General features: G+C 48.6%; 1 protein-coding gene across 1 annotated transcript in view; it reads right to left on the reverse strand.

Annotated features, from left to right (window-relative positions):
* The window catches only part of LOC137326752 (cholesterol 24-hydroxylase-like), a 59201-nt gene that overhangs the window by 20080 nt on the left and 18054 nt on the right, over window positions 1-21067 (reverse strand). The window contains exons 4-11 of the mRNA XM_067992133.1: window positions 15667-15740; window positions 11928-12014; window positions 10769-10907; window positions 8741-8854; window positions 7269-7425; window positions 5562-5624; window positions 4640-4712; window positions 2877-2961 (exon numbers count right to left, since the gene is read on the reverse strand). Coding sequence (XP_067848234.1) covers window positions 2877-2961; window positions 4640-4712; window positions 5562-5624; window positions 7269-7425; window positions 8741-8854; window positions 10769-10907; window positions 11928-12014; window positions 15667-15740 — 792 coding nt within the window. The remainder of the gene's footprint in view (window positions 1-2876; window positions 2962-4639; window positions 4713-5561; window positions 5625-7268; window positions 7426-8740; window positions 8855-10768; window positions 10908-11927; window positions 12015-15666; window positions 15741-21067) is intronic.

A 21067-nucleotide genomic window follows, 5' to 3' on the forward strand; every position in this document is an offset into this window, starting at 1 on the left:
GTTGTCCTTGCACCTCTTGGGCCTTGGTTCAAATCCAGCCAGGCATGAGACATGAACTCTCCCCCTTACGTTGGTTGTAAGGAATTGAAATGAGTTTGTGCAGTCCCAATCCAGGCCTAGTAGGTACATAGCTCAAAACTATTCACATATGGCAGAGTGGCCACATGGTCAATAGTGCGCATTAGGGGCACCTCAGAAATGTTTGATGGGACAGTGCAGAGGGAGCTTTACTCTGTATCTAACCCGTGCTGTACCTGCCCTGGGAGTGTTTGATGGGACAGTGTAGAGGGAGCTTTACTCTGTATCTAACCCGTGCTGTACCTGCCCTGGGAGTGTTTGATGGGACAGTGTAGAGGGAGCTTTACTCTGTATCTAACCCGTGCTGTACCTGCCCTGGGAGTGTTTGATGGGACAGTGTAGAGGGAGCTTTACTCTGTATCTAACCCGTGCTGTACCTGCCCTGGGAGTGTTTGATGGGACAGTGTAGAGGGAGCTTTACTCTGTATCTAACCCGTGCTGTACCTGCCCTGGGAGTGTTTGATGGGACAGTGTAGAGGGAGCTTTACTCTGTATCTAACCCGTGCTGTACCTGCCCTGGGAGTGTTTGATGGGACAGTGTAGAGGGAGCTTTACTCTGTATCTAACCCGTGCTGTACCTGCCCTGGGAGTGTTTGATGGGACAGTGTAGAGGGAGCTTTACTCTGTATCTAACCCGTGCTGTACCTGCCCTGGGAGTGTTTGATGGGACAGTGTAGAGGGAGCTTTACTCTGTATCTAACCCGTGCTGTACCTGCCCTGGGAGTGTTTGATGGGACAGTGTAGAGGGAGCTTTACTCTGTATCTAACCCGTGCTGTACCTGCCCTGGGAGTGTTTGATGGGACAGTGTAGAGGGAGCTTTACTCTGTATCTAACCCGTGCTGTACCTGCCCTGGGAGTGTTTGATGGGACAATGTAGGGGGAGCTTTACTCTGTATCTAACCCGTGCTGTACCTGCCCTGGGAGTGTTTGATGGGACAGTGTAGAGGGAGCTTTACTCTGTATCTAACCCATGCTGTACCTGCCCTGGGAGTGTTTGATGGGACAGGGTAGAGGGAGCTTTACTCTGTATCTAACCCGTGCTGTACTTGTCCTGGGAGTGTTTGATGGGACAGTGTAGAGGGAGCTTTATTCTGTATCTAACCCGTGCTGTACCTGCCCTGGGAGAGTTTGATGGGACAGTGTAGAGGGAGCTTTACTCTGTATCTACCCTGTGCTGTACCTGCCCTGGGAGAGTTTGATGGGACAGTGTAGAGGGAGTTTTACTCTGTATCTAACCATGTACCTGCCCTGGGAGTGTTTGATGGGACAGTGTAGAGGGAGCTTTACTCTGTATCTAACCCGTGCTGTACCTGCCCTGGGAGTGTTTGATGGGACAGTGTAGAGGGAGCTTTACTCTGTATCTACCCTGTGCTGTACCTGCCCTGGGAGTGTTTGATGGGACAGTGTAGAGGGAGCTTTACTCTGTATCTAACCCGTGCTGTACCTGCCCTGGGAGTGTTTGATGGGACAGTGTAGAGGGAGCTTTCCTTTGTATCTACCCTGTGTTGTACCTAATCTGATAGCACAACGTAACCTCAGAACTACATCCCTCTACTGCTCTAGTGCAGAATTTTTCCACCTTCTATTCTTCCACGAATGAGATGTACAATTAGTGCTGAGCGATAAAGTTCTGCACAAGAGATTATTAGCAACAATGAAAGCGCACGGAATTGGCTGGGAGGGAGGAGACAGACTGGAGAGAAAGGGTTCTTTCTCTGATTGGCGGAATATGACAAGTGGTGTTCCCAGGGATCTGTACTGGGGCCTCAGCTTTTCACCATATAGATCAATGACTTGGATGAAGGAATAGATAGATGTATATTCAAGTTTGCAGATGACAGGTAAGTTAAGAGGCACAGTAATTTATGTAGATGGAAGAAGGAAGTTATAAAGGGACATGGACAGACTAAGTGAGTGGACAAAACTGTAGTAAATGGAGTTCAATGTGGGTAAGTGTGAGGTCACCCACTTTGGATACAAGAAAGATAAATCAGAATATTTTCTTTATCGGAGAAACTAGCAGCTGTGGAGGAGAAAAGGGATTTAGATGTCCATGAGCACAAATCACTAAAAGCTAGTGCACAGGTACAAAAAGTAATCAAAAAGACGAATGAAATGTTGGCCTTTATCTCGAGGGAAGTGATGCTTCAGTTGTACAGAGACTTGGTCAGACTCCACCTCCAGACTGGGTTCAGTTCTGGGCACCGTACCTCAAGAAGGATATATTGGCCTTGGAGGGGGTACGGAGCAGATTCACCAGAATGATACCGGGGCTTAAAGGGTTAAATTATGAGGCCCGGTTGTACAAACCAGGCTTGTATCCCTTTGAGTTTGGAAGATTGAGGGGTGATCTAATCAAGATTTTAAAATGACAAAGGGATTCGATAGGGTAGATAGAGAGAAACTATTTCCTCTGATGGGGAATCCAGAACAAGGGGTCTTAAAATTACAGCCAGGACATTCAGGTGTGAAATCAGGAAGCACTTTTTCACACAAAGGATAGTGAAAATCAGGAACTCTCTTCCCCCAAAAAGCTGTGGATGCTGGCGATCAATTGGAGCTTTCAAGACTGAGATCGATAGATTTTTGTTGGGTCAGGGAATTAAGGGATATGGAGCAAAGGGGGGAAATGGAGTTGAGGTACAGATCAGCAATGATCTCAGTGAGCGGTGGGACAGACTCGAGGGGCTGAATAGCCTCTTCCTGTTCTCAAGGGCAAGTTTGTCCTGCGAGCGTACATCCAATCAGAACGAGTTTGAGGCTCCACAAATACATTTAATCCAATCAGACACTATACCTGATTCAGGTACTGCAGTCTGCCAATCTCCTCAGCAGTGATATCTCTCTTCATACCAACTACCTCATCAACTTCTGCTTGTAACCTTAAGAAGAGGAAAAAGAAATCACACACTCTACGAACAGAGGAGTGTACAAGGGGTAAACTCGACTTATATTCCTTGGAGATAAGGAAGTTAAGGAATGATCCAGACAAGGTGTTTAATATAATGAAGAGGATTGACAGGGTAGATAGGATTACTTTTCCCTCTAGTAGGAGAGTCCAGAACAAGGAGACAGAATCGTAGAATTCGAGCTAACCCAGGAAAAGCTTCTTCACACAATGGGTTGTGAGAATGTGGCACCCACCCACCCAGGACATCATGGACGGAGAGTCAAATGAGGCGTTTAAAAGGTACATAGGGGATCATTTGGGAAGTAAGGGTATCATGGATATGGGAAAAGGCAGGAAACTGGAATGAGAGGTAGAAAGAAAGAAAGAACTTGCATTTCTATAGCGCCTTTCGTGACCTCAGGATGTCCCAAAGTGCCTTACAGCCAATTAAGTATTTTTTGAAGTGTAGTCACTGTTGTAATGTAGGAAACGTGGCAGCCAATTTGCGCACAGCAAGATCCCACAAACAACAATGAGGTAAATGACCAGATGATCTGTTTTAGTGATGTTGATTGAGGGATAAATATTGGCCAGGACACTGGGGAGAACTCCCCTGCTCTTCTTCTTTGGATCTTTTACATCCACCTGAGAGGGCAAATGGGGCCTCGGTTTAATGTATCATCTGAAAGGCAGTGCAGCACTCCCTTAGGTCTGCCTTTCCAACAGTGCAACACTCCTGTTAATTGTATCCATGTGATTTATATCAATTAATGTTAATTATATTCAGGTGGTGGGTATCAACTGGGGACTCTCTTGTATCCATTTATAGCAGGGAGCTCATCTAGGGGGTGCTCGGTGTGTTAGGGGGAATCTCTGAGAATAAAGGCTTGGAAGCAATTGAAGACTAGGCTGTAGTGTTCTATCCTTTACCATTTGGCTATCCAATTTATTACATCTCCCTCAGTACTGCACTGAGAGTGTCAGCCTGGATTATGTACTCAAGTCTCTTGAGGCGAGAGTGCTACCCACTGAGTCACGGCTGACACATGGAGCTGTCATGGCCAGTAAAATGGTGGAGCAAGCCTGATGAGATGAGTGGTTACTCTGTCCCTTTGCTCCTATTACTCCCCAATTCCTAAATCCACAAGGATCAGGATCCCATTGCTAATCCTCCATAGATAAGGTCCGAGGGATGCACAACATTGACAATATCTACAGTAACCAGAGGGATCAGCTCTCCCACAGTCAGTGAGAGTTACAATGACCCACCCCTGCATCAGGATTATGATCTCATTCCGAATGAACATGTCGGCAACGTCCTGCATTTCTCTTGCTTTCTTCCGCTCTGCAGCAGAGTATGGCTGCTTTACTATCTCAGTCTCACTTCCTCCCTGACCCCAAACTCTCTTTGAACCCTGACCCTGCTCCCTCCCTGATCCCTTGCTTCACTTTGTTCTCATTCCCTGGCCCTATTGCCTCTCCAGTTCCTGGGTCCGGTCCCCGAAACTGTTCCCTCCCCAATCCCTCTCCCTTCATGATCTCTGCCCCACTTCCAGTCCATTTCCAAGCCCCACTCCCTCCCCTACTCTCAGACCCTTCTTCCTCCCCAATCTCAGGTCCTTCCTAATCACTGGCCTCACTCTCTCCAATCACATCCCCCTTCTCCTTACCTTGCTGTTATTTCAGGATGCCGTGTCAGCTCCATGATGGTGAAAGAAATCAGATTGGCTGTTGTCTCCTGACCTGTGAGGAACAGAACAAATTATCAACACAAGCACAGGAAGTTATGCTAAACCTTTATAAATCACCGGTTCGGCCACAGTTGGAGTATTGTGTTCAATTTTGGGCACCATACTTTAGGAAGGAAGTCAAGGCCTTGGAGAGGGTGCAGAGGAGATTTACTGGAATGGTGCCAGGGATGAGGGACTTCAGTTATGTGGAGAGACTGGAGAAGCTGGGATTGTTCTCCTTAGAGCAGAGAAGGTTAAGGGGAGATTTAATAGGGGTGTTCAACATCATGAGGGGTTTTTTAAAAAGTAGATAGGGAGAAACTGTTGCCTCTGGCAGGAGGGTCGGTAACCAGAGGACACAGATTTAAGGTAATTGGCAAAAAAACCAGGGGGGAGAGGAGGAGAATTTTTTTTATGCAGCGAGTTGTGATGATCTGGAATTCACTGCCTGAAAGGGCGGTGGAAGCAGATTCAATAATAACTTTCAAAAGGGAATTGGATAAATACTTGAAAAGAAAAAATTTGCAGGGCTACGGGGAAAGAGCAGGGGAGTGGGACTAATTGGATAGCTCTTTCAAAGAGCCAGCACAGGCATGATGGGCCGATGGGCCTCCTTCTGTACTGTAAGATCTTTCGCTACATCAATGGCGCGATATAACTGCATGTTATTGGGAATTGACCCAAAGTGTTAACTTATCGTCTCTCCTTATAGATGCTGAGAGACCTGCTTTATATTTGCAGTGTTTTCTATCTTTGAGCCCCCTCATTTTGCCAGCTCTGTGCAGTGACACAGTCTTCAGTCAGTGAACAGGATGATGAGGAACTCTGAAGACAGGAAGAGGTAGAGAGGAGTCTGACTGACCTGCGATGAAGAAGGTGATAAAGTTGTCCAGCATCAGGCCATCGTCATATTCTCCTTCTTGTTCTGCAAGAGAAACATCGGAACAGTGTGTGAGAGTTTAAAATGCTCGCAGTTCCGCTGCCCTCGCTCTGGGTGGGTGGGGGATTGGTTTAGACCAGCTGAGTACAGGGATGGGCTTTTGGTTTCAGCTTCCAATCCCCCACTGCTGGCGACTCTGACTCCTCCTCCAGGGGGACTGGGGCACAGGGGCCAGCAAATCTCTGGCATCACACCTGAGGGGCCATGGTTTATGTGTGTAGCCAGGCAGTGGGTGTCTGTAGGTTATTCAATGGTGGGAATTAGAGTGGAGCCTGATCCTGTTCTACTCTGACACTCACAGGCCTGCATTTCCCAGAAGTGGTCATGGGACAACAGTTAGGAGAGGGCCCCCAGCTGATTGTCCCCCTCCAATCCGAGGGGACTGAGGCCAATTGTAGAGCCCAATTGCTGTCTTATTCATACTGAGCCACTGGAGGGAGACAACATCGTCTCTTCATGCTCTATACCTGCTGTTTCCGGTTGGCCTGTGCGATTGGCCGTAGTGGGGCTGGTGTGGGAAATGGAAGAACGTCATTCTGGTGGAGCAGGGGACATGTTTCTGAGACACATTTAGGGGCTTTACTCTGTATCTAACCTGTGCTGTACCTGCCTTGGGAGTGTTTGATGGGACAGTGTAGAGGGAGCTTTACTCTGTATCTAACCTGTGCTGTACCTGCCTTGGGAGTGTTTGATGGGACAGTGTAGAGGGAGCTTTACTCTGTATCTAATCTGCACTGCACCTCATGTGGGAGTTTGATGGGACAGTGTAGAGGGAACTTTACTCTATATCTAATCTGCGCTGTACCTCATGTGGGAGTTTGATGGGACAGTGTAGAGGGAGCTTTACTCATTGAATCTTACAGCACAGAACAAGGCCATTCGGCCCATTGTGCCTGTGCCGACTCTTTGAAAAAAATTATCCAATTATTCCCACTCCCCTGCTCTTTTCCCATAATCCATTTTATTTATACAATTCCCTTTTGAAAGTCACTATTGAATCTGCTTCCACCAATCTTTCAGGCAGTGTGTTCCAGATCATTACAACCTGTGTAGATTTTCATTTTTAGCACATGGGCATTGACTGAATGGAGTGCAGAGAGGAAAATCTGGCCGGTGGGGGATTACCCATGTGAGGAAAATCCTCTAAAAATTGCTTTAAGTGTGTCCTCAAGAGAGGGAGAGAGAGACAATCCACCCGTGTTTGTCTCTGTGCTCCACCCAGGCGATGCTTAGCGGCCACCCGGTAAAGATAGAAATGTACCCTCCTGTATCTAGTCCCTGCTGTAAGGAATCTTACAACACCAGGTTATAGTCCAACAGTTTTATTTGAAAATCACAAGCTTTCGGAGGCTTTCTCCTTCGTCAGGTGAGTGTGGGATTCCTTGAAATTTATTGCATACATAGACAGAGAACAATGCCTGGTGATTACAGATAATCTTTCCAACTGCCCGTTATCAAGGCAATGTAATTCCCTGCTGTACCTGGGCTGGGACTGCTTGCTGCCGACACTGGTGACAAGTATTGACTTGATCTTGAGGAGGGCATTATAAAAACAGTTTTTTAAGAAGTGGAAGAGCCATAATGGAGGGCGGCAATTTTGCTCTGAGAATTTACGGAAAATCGCGTCACCTGCACTTTTGAGGATGTGTGTCAGGATATCCTTCGGCACGTCCTCTCTGTTCACTACAGCTCTCTTCCTCTTCTCTATGCACTCCTTTCCCGTGCAACGGAGCAGCTCTAAGGAGTCCCACACCTCCTTCACAAACTTCCAGTGCTGAGGCATGTACTGGGAACACAATAGTGGTGGGATTAAGTACACTGGCAACACAGGGGCAAGAACTGGGAAGACTAGGAACAGAGAGAAGACTAATTAGGCACCCAGACAAAGAACTGTGTACTGTTAATGTAAAGGAGCAGTACTCCGGTGGCACGGGTGCTGGTACATCTAGGATAGTCATTTCCTAAAGAAGCTGCCCATAATGGTGCCTGTATGTGTATCTTTTCTTGTATGATTTTGGGTGACTAAAAACACTGGCACTGGGAATGAGTGGGTGGGTGTAACGGGGAGCTCTTGGATCACATTAACTTGCAGGAAGGACAGCATCAACATTCTGCATTCCAGCCTGTTTACTGGAACAAATTAGAAGATGAAACAACATTCTTGACTTAGTTAAGGCCGGAAGCTTTATCATATACTGGGCAGCCATAAACAATGGAGCCTTACAAGGCCGGTTCACGAAGCCTGACCTGGAATCTGAAGGAGTCGAGGGAGGCCTGGAGAACTATCGACTCCCAGCCTTGACATAAAGGCAAGACTAGATAAGATGAGGCAAAACAGTCTTGAGCGACAGAGTAAAGTCATAATTGGTTAAGACCAGAGGTGGGACACAAGCTGCTTCTGCAGTCACGTCAATTACCAGCAACCAGGAGTGAAATCCCAACACCCTGCTCCCCACACACCACTCGTAGCTTCCTACTTCCCCATGTGAGAGAAGGGAAGAACTTGCATTTATATAGCACCTTTCACAAATCTCAGGACATCCTTCATTTACAGCCAACAAAGTACTTTTTGAAGTGTAGTCACTGTTGTAATGTAGGAAAAGCAGCAGCCAATTTGCACACAGCAAGATCCCACAAACAGCAATGAGATAAATGACCAGGTCATCTGTTTTATTAGGTGTTGGTTGAGGGATTAATTTTGCCAGGAGAACTCTCTGCTTTTCCCAGTTTAACATCTCATCCAAATGACAGCACCTCCGACAGTGCAGCACTCCCTCAGTACTGACCCTCCGACAGTGCAGCACTCCCTCAGTACTGCAATGGGAGTGTCAGTCTGGATTATGTGCTCATGTCTTTGGAGTGGGACTTGAACCCACAACCTTCTGACTCAGAGGCCAGAGTGAAGCCCACTGAGCCACGGCTGGCCCCGGAGGAGCTATTACCACGGGTCTCCTATTGTGTGGTATGTGCTGCTCCCAGGTCACTCAGACACAATGACCTGGGTCATCTGAATATTTCAGATGGAAAACAGAAGGGTTTCATTTTAAAACACAAATGCAAACTATCAATATAAAGTAATTTTAGATTGGATCAGCACTTACCTGCATGAATGGATTATGAAAGTATTGTGAAATCCCTTTCAGAATCATAGATATTGCCTGTGGAAATGGAAGCTCAGTACCATCCAGTAAGTTCAGCTGCATCCCAAAGGCCGCCTTTAAGGAGAACAGAGAGTTATAGAGTAAGGGATACCTCGGAGTGAGTTACACAGAGAGACGGATATCTGGGAGTGAGTTACAGAAAGTGGCAGGTACTTGCAGGGTGAGTTACAGAAAGTAATGGATGGTTGAGAGTGAGTTACACGGTGGGTAATGGACAGCTGGAACTCCCTAGAGTGAGTTACAGAGTGTAAGATTCTCAAAATTCACAGATCCCCCAAAACTCGGAGAAAAACCTGAAAGAAATTCACCTTTACCCTGGGTATGGAAAACTTTGGCCATTGACCAAAATCCTAAGATGGAAGGATAGGTGAGAGGTCACCAGACGAAATTAACAACACACACACAGTGGAATGTGGGAGAATTACTGCTTCAGACAAGTCTCTGTTTTAATGCAAAACCTACAGCAGGTGGTCATCACTCACTGCCATTGAAAGAGGCAACTGCTCCAGACATGGTGGGGCCATGTCTTTGTTTTAAAGCAAAACCGATCAACACCTAGGACCTTGGATACAAAAGGAAGCCTTGTGTGACAAGCTCTCAAAATTGGAATTAACAATGACCCATCGGGAGAAGCAATGGCAACATGATGAGGGACCATCAAAAAGCCATCAAAGATTCTTAAGGACTTTGTAAGAACTGTTTAAACAGACAGGAAGTGCCCTTTTAAAAAAAAAAGGTGACAAAGAACATTGTAAGGGAGGGATATAGAAGTGGAAACTGGAAACCCCTCTCTCTCTCGCTCTCTCTCTCTCTCGCTCTCTCTCTCTCTCTCTCTCTCTCTCGCTCTCTCTCTCTCTCTCGCTCTCTCTCTCTCTCTCTCGCTCTCTCTCGCTCTCTCTCTCTCTCGCTCTCTCTCTCTCTCTCTCTCGCTCGCTCTCTCTCTCTCTCTTGCTCTCTCTCGCTCTCTCTCTCTCTCTCTCTCTGGCTCTTGCTGGCTGTTGTGTTCTGCTTCTCTTGTTCTGCCTGTCTCTGGAAGGAAGAGCAGTTTCCAGCGAACAACAAGGCGAGGGGGCAACAGAGAGAAGGTCAGCAGCTCTAGAAGCAGGCCGACACACAAGAAGAAACCAGAGCAACAGTCCCAGTGACCATCAGACACCTCGCGGCAACAAGGGCCTTACGAAACAACCAACCAAATATTGTCACCAACCAACCGGGTAATATTGAGCCACCGCGACCAAAGAAAACCAACTCGGGAGAAAACCGACGATCTGCAAAGTTTCCACTCTACAATCTATTTCTGACTTACCTCTGGGTGAATTACTGTCAAGGTTTTGTTTGGTGAGCATTATCCCTGGCCCTTTATAGTCCAACTTAGCTAGTACAGTGGGATTGGGAGGGGTGAGGTATCTTTCTACTGTAATTTCCCTCGTGTGTACTGAAGTGTTCCCCATTTTATTAGAGTGTTAAGATTGTTGTGTTGTATTTTCTCTCTTGAATAAAGGTCAAAGTTTCTTGCACCAAAACCAGTTGTCTGCTGCACTTTGTCACAACCCCCAAATAAGTCCAAGGTCTAGAACCCAGGGAGTGGGAGCGATTCGAACTGCTCAGAAGTCAGAGGTGAAGCTGACACACACCAACCACCCCCTACAAGAGACTAATGGATACTGCAAGTGAGGTTACACAGAGAGTGCTGCAATGCTGGCCGTGACCTACACTGAGAGCAGCATCACACTAAGAGGTGTAAAGGGGGGTGTTGTAAACAATAATGCAGTGGACAGTGAGAGGAGAAACACCTGGTTTGTTGCTCATGATCGCTGCACGGAGACTTCAGCCGTAGAGTGCGTCTGTGTTTGTTGGGCGAGTCGGGTGTCAGATGGATCTGTTCTCCAGTAAGAGTCAGAGGAGACTAGGGGAGAAACCTGGAGGGAAAAGAAATTAGCGCTGAAGGGAAGGCGAACAAACTCTTACCGTTGTGATGACCTCGAGCGTCACGCAGTTCAGCTTGTCGTGCATTCGCACCGCAGTTTCACCGTCCGCCAACTCCTCCAGCTTCTCCACCAGCTGCTCTGCCTTCTCATTAAACAAACCCATTAACCCTGCCAGGTACCTGCACGGCAAATAGTGACTCAGAGAAAAGGAAAGTGTGGCATTTACTCCCAGCTTCACAGTCATTGATTACTTCTGAAGTGTAGTCAGAAGCAAATGAAGCAGCAATTTATACACAGCAAAGTTCAAGAAACAACAATGATCAGTTAATCTGTTTTAGTGGTGTTGGTTGAGGGAGGAATATTGTCCTGGAAAAGTGAAGGTTGAGAGGTGATACGATTGCTGTTTGTAGTAACTAAAGGGACTGAATAATGTTGACCATGACGAGCTGTTTCACCCTGTCCAGAACAGTAGAACCAGAGGACACGGCCTGCACTTGGAGGGCGGCAAATTCAAAACTAATCCGGGGAGACATTATTTCAGTGAGTGAGTGGTCAATCTCTGGAACAGGCTCCCCCGGGGAGACGGTGGGAGCAGAGAGTGTTGATTCATTCCAATGTAAATTACATCGATTTCTTTCAGAAAATAACATTTTGGGATCCAGTATCTGAGTAATTTGAGACCTGACGTGTGGTGGGTAACAGGCTCGGGAGGAACAGGTGACCTTGGACCTATGGTTCCCAAAGCTCTCCACCACTGGGGGTTTTCCTCACCTCATGTCTGGGTCTGTTGGAGACTCACTGATCGAGATTGATTGCTGTGATTAGTCAATAACTCCATTATCATTGTATCATGTGATTACCAGGGTGGGAGACGGTGAACTAGATGGACCGTGGTCTTTTATCGTCCAGCAATTCCTGTGTTCCTATGTTGGCAAGGGCACTAGAAGAATTCCCTTCTCTTTTCTTGAAAGTACTAAGGGATCCTTCACATCCACCTGTACAGGGAGTTTAATGACGACACCTCCAACAGTGCTGCATTCTCTCAGTATTGCACTGGAGTGTCAGTCTAGATTATGGGCTTAAGTCCTGGAGTGGGGATGATCCTGGTTGAATAAGAATTGGAGTCATTAGATTTTACACTGACCAGCACTTAAACAGAAAGAATAACATTGAGTTTAAAGTCAGGAACACATACGTACGAATGGCTAAAGGAGGGGTCCATCACCCGACGCTGCATGTACCAGTGTTGGTGGTCTGTGTCAGTCAGCAGACCCTTCCCCAAAAACCTGAGAAAAATAACATAAGATGAGCAAATACCTGGTCTAGTTGAGGCTTGTTAAGGATTGAACAAATTAAGTTTCAACTCTTTCAAAGTCACAAAAATTTGGGGTAGAACAGAATGTTAGAGTGAGGGATGTGGGGTATTTCAAGGAGTGTTACTGTGAGGGGTGGGAGGTACAGAGAGTGTTACTGTGAGGGGTGTGGGGTACAGAGAGTGTTACTGGGAGGGGTGTGGGGTACAGAGAGTGTTACTGGGAGGGGTGTGGGGTACAGAGAGTGTTACTGGGAGCAATGTGGGGTACAGAGAGTGTTACTGGGAGCAGTGTGGGGTACAGAGAGTGTTACTGTGAGGGGTGTGGGGTACAGAGAGTGTTACTGTGAGGGGTGTGGGGTACAGAGAGTGTTACTGGGAGGGGTGTGGGGTACAGAGAGTGTTACTGGGAGCAGTGTGGGGTACAGAGAGTGTTACTGGGAGGGGTGTGGGGTACAGAGAGTGTTACTGGGAGGGGTGGGAGGTACAGAGAGTGTTACTGTGAGGGGTGTGGGGTACAGAGAGTGTTACTGGGAGCAGTGTGGGGTACAGAGAGTGTTACTGGGAGGGGTGTGGGGTACAGAGAGTGTTACTGGGAGCAGTGTGGGGTACAGAGAGTGTTACTGGGAGGGGTGTGGGGTACAGAGAGTGTTACTGGGAGGGGTGTGGGGTACAGAGAGTGTTACTGGGAGGGGTGTGGGGTACAGAGAGTGTTACTGGGAGGGGTGTGGGGTACAGAGAGTGTTACTGGGAGGGGTGTGGGGTACAGAGAGTGTTACTGGGAGGGGTGTGGGGTACAGAGAGTGTTACTGGGAGGGGTGTGGGGTACAGAGAGTGTTACTGGGAGCGGTGTGGGGTACAGAGAGTGTTACTGGGAGGGGTGTGGGGTATATCAGAGAGTGTTACTGGGAGGGGTGTGGGGTATATCAGAGAGTGAGGGGCAACATCCAGTCTTGGGCAAGTAACATTCATGCCACACAGACTCTTCCATCACCATCCCTGGGTATGTCCTGTCCCACCGGTGGGACAGACCGACCAGAGGTGGCGGTACAGTGATATACAGTCAGGAGGGAGTGGCCCTGGGAGTCCTCAACATTGACTCTGGACCCCATGAAATTTCATGACATCAGGTCAAACATGGGCAAGGAAACCTCCTGCTGATTACCACCTACTGCCCTCCCTCAGCTGATGAATCAGTCCTCCTCCATGTTGAGCACCACTTGGAGGAAGCACTGAGGGTAGCAAGGGCACAAAATGTACTCTGGGTGGGGGACTTCAATGTCCATCACCAAGAGTGGCTCAGTAGCACCACTACTGACCGAGCTGGCCGAGTCCTGAAGGACATGGCTGCCAGACTGGGCCTGCGGCAGGTGGTGAGCGAACCAACACGAGGGAAAAACCTACTTGACCTCGTCCTCACCAATCTACCTGTCGCAGACGCATCTGTCCATGACAGTATTGGTAGGAGTGACCACCGCACAGTCCTCATGGAGACGAAGTCCTGTCTTCGCACTGAGGACACCATCCAACGTGTTGTGTGGCACTACCACCGTGCTAAATGGGATAGATTCAGAACAGATCTAGCAGCTCAAAACTGGGCATCCATGAGGTGCTGTGGGCCATCAGCAGCAGCAGAATTGTATTCCAGCACAATCTGTAACCTCATGGCCTGGCATCTTCCTCACTCTACTATTACCAACAAGCCAGGGGATCAACCCTGGTTCAATGAGGAGTGTAGAAGAGCATGCCAGGAGCAGCACCAGGCATACCTAAAAATGAGGTGCCAACCTGGTGAAGCTACAACTCAGGACTACATGGAGGAGGAGGCTCTGTAAACATCCCCATCCTCAATGATGGCGGATTCCAGCACGTGAGTGCAAAAGACAAGGCTGAAGCATTTGCAACCATCCTCAGCCAGAAGTGCCGAGTGGATGATCCATCTCGGCCTCCTCCCGATATCCCCACCATCACAGAAGCCAGTCTTCAGCCAATTCGATTCACTCCACGTGATATCAAGAAACGGCTGAGTGCACTGGATACAGCAAAGGCTATGGGCCCCGACAACATCCCAGCTGTAGTGCTGAAGGCTTGTGCTCCAGAACTAGTCGCGCCTCTAGCCAAGCTGTTCCAGTACAGTTACAACACTGGCATCTACCAGACAATGTGGAAAATTGCCCAGGTATGTCCTGTCCACAAAAAGCAGGACAAATCCAATCCGGCCAATTACCGCCCCATCAGTCTACTCTCAATCATCAGCAAAGTGATGGAAGGTGTCGTCGACAGTGCTATCAAGCGGCACTTACTCACCAATAACCTGCTCACCGATGCTCAGTTTGGGTTCCACCAGGACCACTCGGCTCCAGACCTCATTACAGCCTTGGTCCAAACATGGACAAAAGAGCTGAATTCCAGAGGTGAGGTGAGAGTGACTGCCCTTGACATCAAGGCAGCATCTGACCGAGTGTGGCACCAAGGAGCCCGAGTAAAATTGAAGTCAATGGGAATCAGGGGGAAAACTCTCCAGTGGCTGGAGTCATACCTAGCACAAAGGAGGATGGTAGTGGTTGTTGGAGGCCAATCCTCTCAGCCCCAGGACATTGCTGCAGGAGTTCCTCTGGGCAGTGTCCTAGGCCCAACCACCTTCAGCTGCTTCATCAATGACCTTCCCTCCATCATAAGGTCAGAAATGGGGATGTTCACTGATGATTGCACAGTGTTCAGTTCCATTCGCAACCCCTCAGATAATGAAGCAGTCCGAGCCCGCATGCAGCAAGACCTGGACAACATCCAGGCTTGGGTTGATAAATGGCAAGTAACATTCGTGCCAGATAAGTGCCAGGCAATGACCATCTCCAACATGAGAGCGTCTAACCACCTCCCCATGACATTCAACGGCATTACCATTGCCGAATCCCCCACCATCAACATCCTGGGGGTCACCATTGACCAGAAACTTAACTGGACCAGCCATATAAATACTGTGGCTGCAAGAACAGGTCAAAGGCATGAGTAATCTGCGGCGAGTGACTCACCTCCTGACTCCCCAAAGCTTCTCCACCACCTCCAAGGCACAAGTCAGGACTGTGATGGAATACTCTCCACTTGCCTGGATGGGAGCAGCTCCAACACTCAAGAAGCTCAGCGATCTCTGGGACAGAGCAGCCTGCTTGATTTGCACCCCATCCACCACCTTAAACATTCACTCCCTTCACTACCGCTGCACCGTGGCTGCAGTGTGTACCATCCACAGGATGCACTGCAGCAACTCGCCAAGGCTTCTTTGACAGCACCTCCCAAACCCGCGACCTCTACCACCTAGAAGGACAAGGGCAGCAGGCGCATGGGAATAATACCACCCACACGTTCCCCTCCAAGTCACACACCATCCCGACTTGGAAATATATCGCCGTTCCTTCATCATCGCTGGGTCAAAATCCTGGAACTCCCTACCTAACAGCACTGTGGGAGAACCTTCACCACACGGACTGCAGCGGTTCAAGAAGGCGGCTCACCACCACCTTCTCAAGGGGCAATTAGGGATGGGTAATAAATGCCGGCCTCGCCAGGGACGTCCACATCCCAAGAATGAATTTTTAGAACTGACTGTTGAGTACAGACCCGCATACCTTTTACCGAAGAGGTTGAACAGGAACTTGTATGTGTAAGGGTCTTTAGGATATTTTGGGGACATCAAAAATTCCTGCAATAAAAAAATATGATTGTACATTGTTGCTAGTACATTAATTTTTCAGGTATATGTCATCTCCAATTTCTTCACTGCTACAGCTGAGAAGGTGAGAGCCTTCTCCCAGCTGATGTCCCCTTTGCTGCAGACTGTGAGGTTCGAGACACCAGGTAGATCCCCATCTTATTTTGCTTCTGCAGCTGGCCGAGGCAGATCCATAGCTCATCTGGCTCAGAGTTCCAACTTCAGGGTGCAGCAAACAATTGGCCTCAACAACACAGGTTAAGGGAAATGAAGCAGGATCCCCTGCAGGGCTGTGCACGCAGCATGTGTGGAAGGCTGTTTCCAATGGGGTTCCACAGGGCTCAGTACCAGGTCCCTTGCTTTTTGTGGTATATGTTAATGATTTAGACTTAAACGTAGGGGGCTTGATTAAGAAGTTTGCAGATGATACAAAAATTGGCCGTGTGGTTGACAGTGAGAAGGAAAGCTGTAGACTGCAGGAAGATATCAATGGACTGGTCAGGTGGGCAGAAAAGTAGCAAATGGAATTCAAACCGGAGAAGGGTGAGGTAATGCATTTGGGGAGAGCAAACAAGGCAAGGGAATACACAATAAATGGGAGGATACGGAGAGGTGTACAGGAAGTGAGGGACCTTTGAGTGCATGTCCACAGATCCCTGAAGGTAGCAGGACAGGTAGATAAGGTGGTTAAAAAGGCATACGGGATGCTTTCCTTTATCATAGAATCATAGAATGGTTACAGCACGGAAGGAGACCATTCGGCCTGTCGAGTCCGTGCCGGCTCTCTGCAAGAACAATCCAGCTCGTCCCACTCCCCACACTTTCCCCGTCGTCCTGCAAACTTTTTTCCTTCAAGTATTTATCCAGTTCCCTTTTGAAGGCCATGATTGAATCTGCCTCCACCACCCCCTCGGGCAGTGCATTCCAGATCCTAACCACTCGCTGGGTAAAAAAGCTTTTCCTCATGTCGCCTTTCGTTCTTTTGCCATCACCTTAAATCTGTGTCCTCTGGTTCATGACACTTCCAACAAGGGGGACAGTTTCTCTCTATCTATTCTGTCTGGACCCCTCATGATTTTGGATACCTCTATCAAATCTCCTCACAACCTTCTCTGCTGTAAGGAGAACAATCCCAGCTTCTCCAGTCTATCCATGTAACTGAAGTCTTTCATCCCTGGAATCATTCTAGTAAATCTCTTTTGCTCCCTCTCTAAAGCCTTCTTATCCTTCCGAAAATGCGGTGCCCAGAACTGGACACAATACTCCACATGCTGACTGCCGACAGGAGCTGCAACGCCGTTGGGGGCGGGAGAGAAAGGGAGAGAGAATGAGGCGTCATCCAGCACTGGAACAGAGAGTGGAGGGCGCTAAAAATCGGGGGGTGGGGGAGAGGGGGAGATGGGGGGGGGTCAAGGGGAGATCGGGGGGTGAGGGGAAGATCTGGGGGTGGGTGAGAGGGGACGAACGGGGCGGAGAGGAGAACATCTGGGGGGAGGGTGGGAGATTGGGGGGGACAGGGGGAGATCGGAGAGGGACATCAGGGAGGGTGGCCGAACCAGTGTTTTATAAAGGGTCATCATGACTTGCTTTTGTACCCTATGGGCTCAATTTTAAAATCCAAATTGCAGGTGCTTTGGGGGCTGCGAAAATTGGCGAAAATCCCAAGCGGGTGAGGAAGTCGGCTCCAGCCCGCCCGCTTCCGGGTTTCCCACAGACCCGCCTGGGTGAGCGAGCACTTCCCGAATCCGGAAGCCCCGTCGGCAATTAAAGCCGGCAGGGTGATAGTTAAAGAACCAAATGTACCTCACTGAGGTACTTAAGGTACTTTATTTCTGACATAGTAAATAGTCAAACCGATTTTAAACTTATCTGGACGGCTTTCCCACAGCTTCCCATTCATGCCTGGTGAAACCGGGGCCGGATCAGGCAAAAATAAACAAAATAAATTCAATAAAAAAACCATTGCACAAAGTTAAAAAACAAAATAAACCTACCTTTCCATCCTCTCCGATGTCCGATGTCTCCCTCTCCGATCTCCCCCTCTCCCCCTCCAATGTCTCTCCCTCCGATGTCCCTCTTCAATCTCCTCCTCTCCCCACCCCAATGTCCCTCTCCAATGTCCCCCTCTCCCCTCCCCGATGTCCCTCTCCAATCTCCCCCCCTTCCCACCCCAATGTCCCTCTCCAATGTCCCCCTCTCCCCTCCCCGATGTCCCTCTCCAATCTCCTCCTCTCCCCACCCCAATGTCCCTCTCCAATGTCCCCCTCTCCCCTCCCCGATGTCCCTCTCCAATCTCCCCCCCTTCCCACCCCAATGTCCCTCACCGATCTCCCCCTCCCCTCCCGATGTCCCTCTCTGATCTCCCCCCTTCCCCCCCAATGTCCCTCTCCGATCTCCCCCTCTCCCCTCCCGATGTCCCTCCCTGATCTCCCCCTTCCCCCCACCATGTTCCTTTCTGATCTCCCCCCTCCCCTCCCCGATATTCCTCTCCGATCTCCCCCCACCATCTCCTTCTCCGATCTCCCTCTCCCCTCCCCGATGTCCCTCTTTGATCTCCCCCTCTCACCTCCCCGAAGTCCCTCTCTGATCTCCCCCTCTCCCCTCCCTGATGTCCCTCTCCGATCTCCCCCTGTCCCCCCCAATCTCCCACCCTCCCCCAGATGTTCCCCTCTCCGCCCCGTTCGTCCCCTCTCACCCACCCCCAGATCTTCCCCTCACCCCCCGATCTCCCCCTGACCCCCCCCCATCTCCCCCTCCCCCCCAACCCCCCCCCCCCCGATTTTCAGCGCCCTCCACTCTCTGTTCCAGTGCTGGATGACGCCTCATTCTCTCTCCCTTTCTCTCCCGCCCCCCACGGCGTTGCAGCTCCTGTCGGCAGTCAGCCCTTCAAACAGGGGCTGCCAGGCCCGAAACCCAGAAACAACTTTAATCACCATCAATTACATCGTGATCGTGTCGGAAAAGGTAAATTTTTTAAATTCAGGTTTGCCTCGGGCACTTCCACCCCCAGCTGCCAACCCACCACCATTTCAAAATTGAGCCCCATGCCTCTATTAATAAAGCTCAGGCTCCCGTATGCTTTTTTAACCGCTTTCTCAACCAGTTCCTGCCACCTTCAAAGATTTGTGCGCAGATACCCCCAGATCTCTCTGCTCCTGCACCTCTTTTAGAATTGTACCCTTTAGTTTATATTGCCTCTCCTCGTTCTTCCTACCAAAATGTATCACTTTGGACATTTCTGCTTTAAATTTCATCTGCCACATGTTCACCCATTTCACCAGCCTGTCTATATCCTCTTGAAGTCTATCAGTATCCTCCTCACTGTTCACTACACATCCAAGTTTTGAGTACAGGAGCAGGGATGTCTCACTGCAGTTGTACAGGGCCTTGGTGAGACCACACCTGGAGTATTGTGTGCAGTTTTGGTCTCCTTACCTAAGAAAGGATATACTTGCCATAGAAGGAGTGCAGCGAAGGTTCATCAGACTGATTCCTGGGATGGCAGGACTGTCGTATGAGGAGAGATTGGGTCGACTCGACCTGTGTTCACTCGAGTTTAGAAGAATGAGAGGGGATCTCATTGAAACATATAAAATTCTGACAGGGCTGGACAGACTGGATGCAGGGAGGATGTTTCCCCTGGCTGGGGGGTTCAGAACGAGGGGTCACAGTCGCAGGATACGGGGATAGGACATTTAGGACTGAGATGAGGAGAAATTTCTTCACTCAGAGGGTGGTGAACCTGTGGAATTCTCTATCACAGAAGGCTGTGGAGGCCAAGTCACTGAATATATTTAAGAAGGAGGTGGATAGATTTCTAGTCACAAAAGGCATCAAGGGGTATGGGGAGAGAGCAGGAATATGATATTGAGATAGAGGATTAGCCATGATCATATTGAATGGCGGAGCAGGCTCGAAGGGCCGAATGGCCTACTCCTGCTCCTTTTTTCTATGTTTTTATGTGTCATCTGCAAATTTGGAAATTGTGCCCTGAACACCCAAGTCCAAGTCATTAATACATATCAAGAAAAGCAGTGGTCCTAGTATCGATCCCTGGGGAACACCACTGTACACCTCCCTCCAGTCTGAAAAACAACCGTTCACCACTACTCTCTGTTTCCTGTCACTGATCCAATTCTGTATCTATGCTGCCTCTGCCCCGTTTATTCCATGGGCTTCAATTTTGATAACAAGCCTGTTATACTGCGCTTTATCAAACGCCTTTTGAAAGTCCATATACATCACATCAACCACATTGCCCTCATCGACCCTCTCTTTCACCTCATCAAAAAACTCTATCAAGTTAGTTATACACGATTTGCCTTTAACAAATCCATGCTGGCTTTCCTTAATTAATCCACACTTGTCCAAGTGACTATTAACTTTGTCCTGGATTATCGTTTCTCAAAGTTTCCCCGCCACTGAGGTTAAACTGACTGGCCTGTAGTTGCTGGGTTTATCCTTACACCCTTTTTTGAACAAGGGTGCAACATTTGCAAATCTCCAATCCTCTGGCACCACCCCCGTATTTAAGGATGATTGGGAGATTATGGCCAGCACCTCCGCAATTTCCACCCTTACTTCCCTCAGAAACCTAGGATACATCCCATCCGGACCGGGTGACTTAACTACTTTAAGTACAGCCATTTATTTGCTTACAGAAGACTTTTGGATTCCATTTTATGTTGGCCACCAGTCTATTCTCATACTCTCTCTTTGCCCCTCTTATTTCCTTTTTCACTTCCCCTCTGAACTTTCTATATTCTGCCTGGTTCTCACTTGTATTATCAACCTGACATCTGTCATACACCCCTTTTTTCTGCTTCATCTTACTTTCTATCTCTTTCGTCATCCAGCCAAGGCATTTGAAGATAAAAAGCTAAGCCATTAAACAAAATATAAAAGCAGGGATGTTATGCTCGAACTGTATAAAACACTAGTTAGGTCACAGCTTGAGTACTGTGTACAGTTCTGGTCACCACATTACAGGAAGGATGTGATTGCACTAGAGAGGGTGCAGAGGAGATTTACGAGGATGTTGCCAGGACTGGAGAATTTTAACTATGAGAAAAGATCGGATAGGCTGGGGTTGTTTTCTTTGGAACAGAGGAGGCTGAGGGGAGATTTGATTGAGGTGTATAAAATTACAAGGGGCCTAGATAGAGTGGACAGGAAGGACCTATTTCTCTTAGCAGAGAGGCCAATAACCAGGGGGTATAGCTTTAAATTAATTGGTAGAAGGATTAGAAGGGAGTTGGGGAGAAATTTTTTCACCCAGAGGGTGGTGGGGGTCTGGAACTCACTGCCTGAGAGGGTGG

Source organism: Heptranchias perlo, chromosome 10 (genome assembly GCF_035084215.1).
Source record: "Heptranchias perlo isolate sHepPer1 chromosome 10, sHepPer1.hap1, whole genome shotgun sequence".
Taxonomy (NCBI): domain Eukaryota; kingdom Metazoa; phylum Chordata; class Chondrichthyes; order Hexanchiformes; family Hexanchidae; genus Heptranchias; species Heptranchias perlo.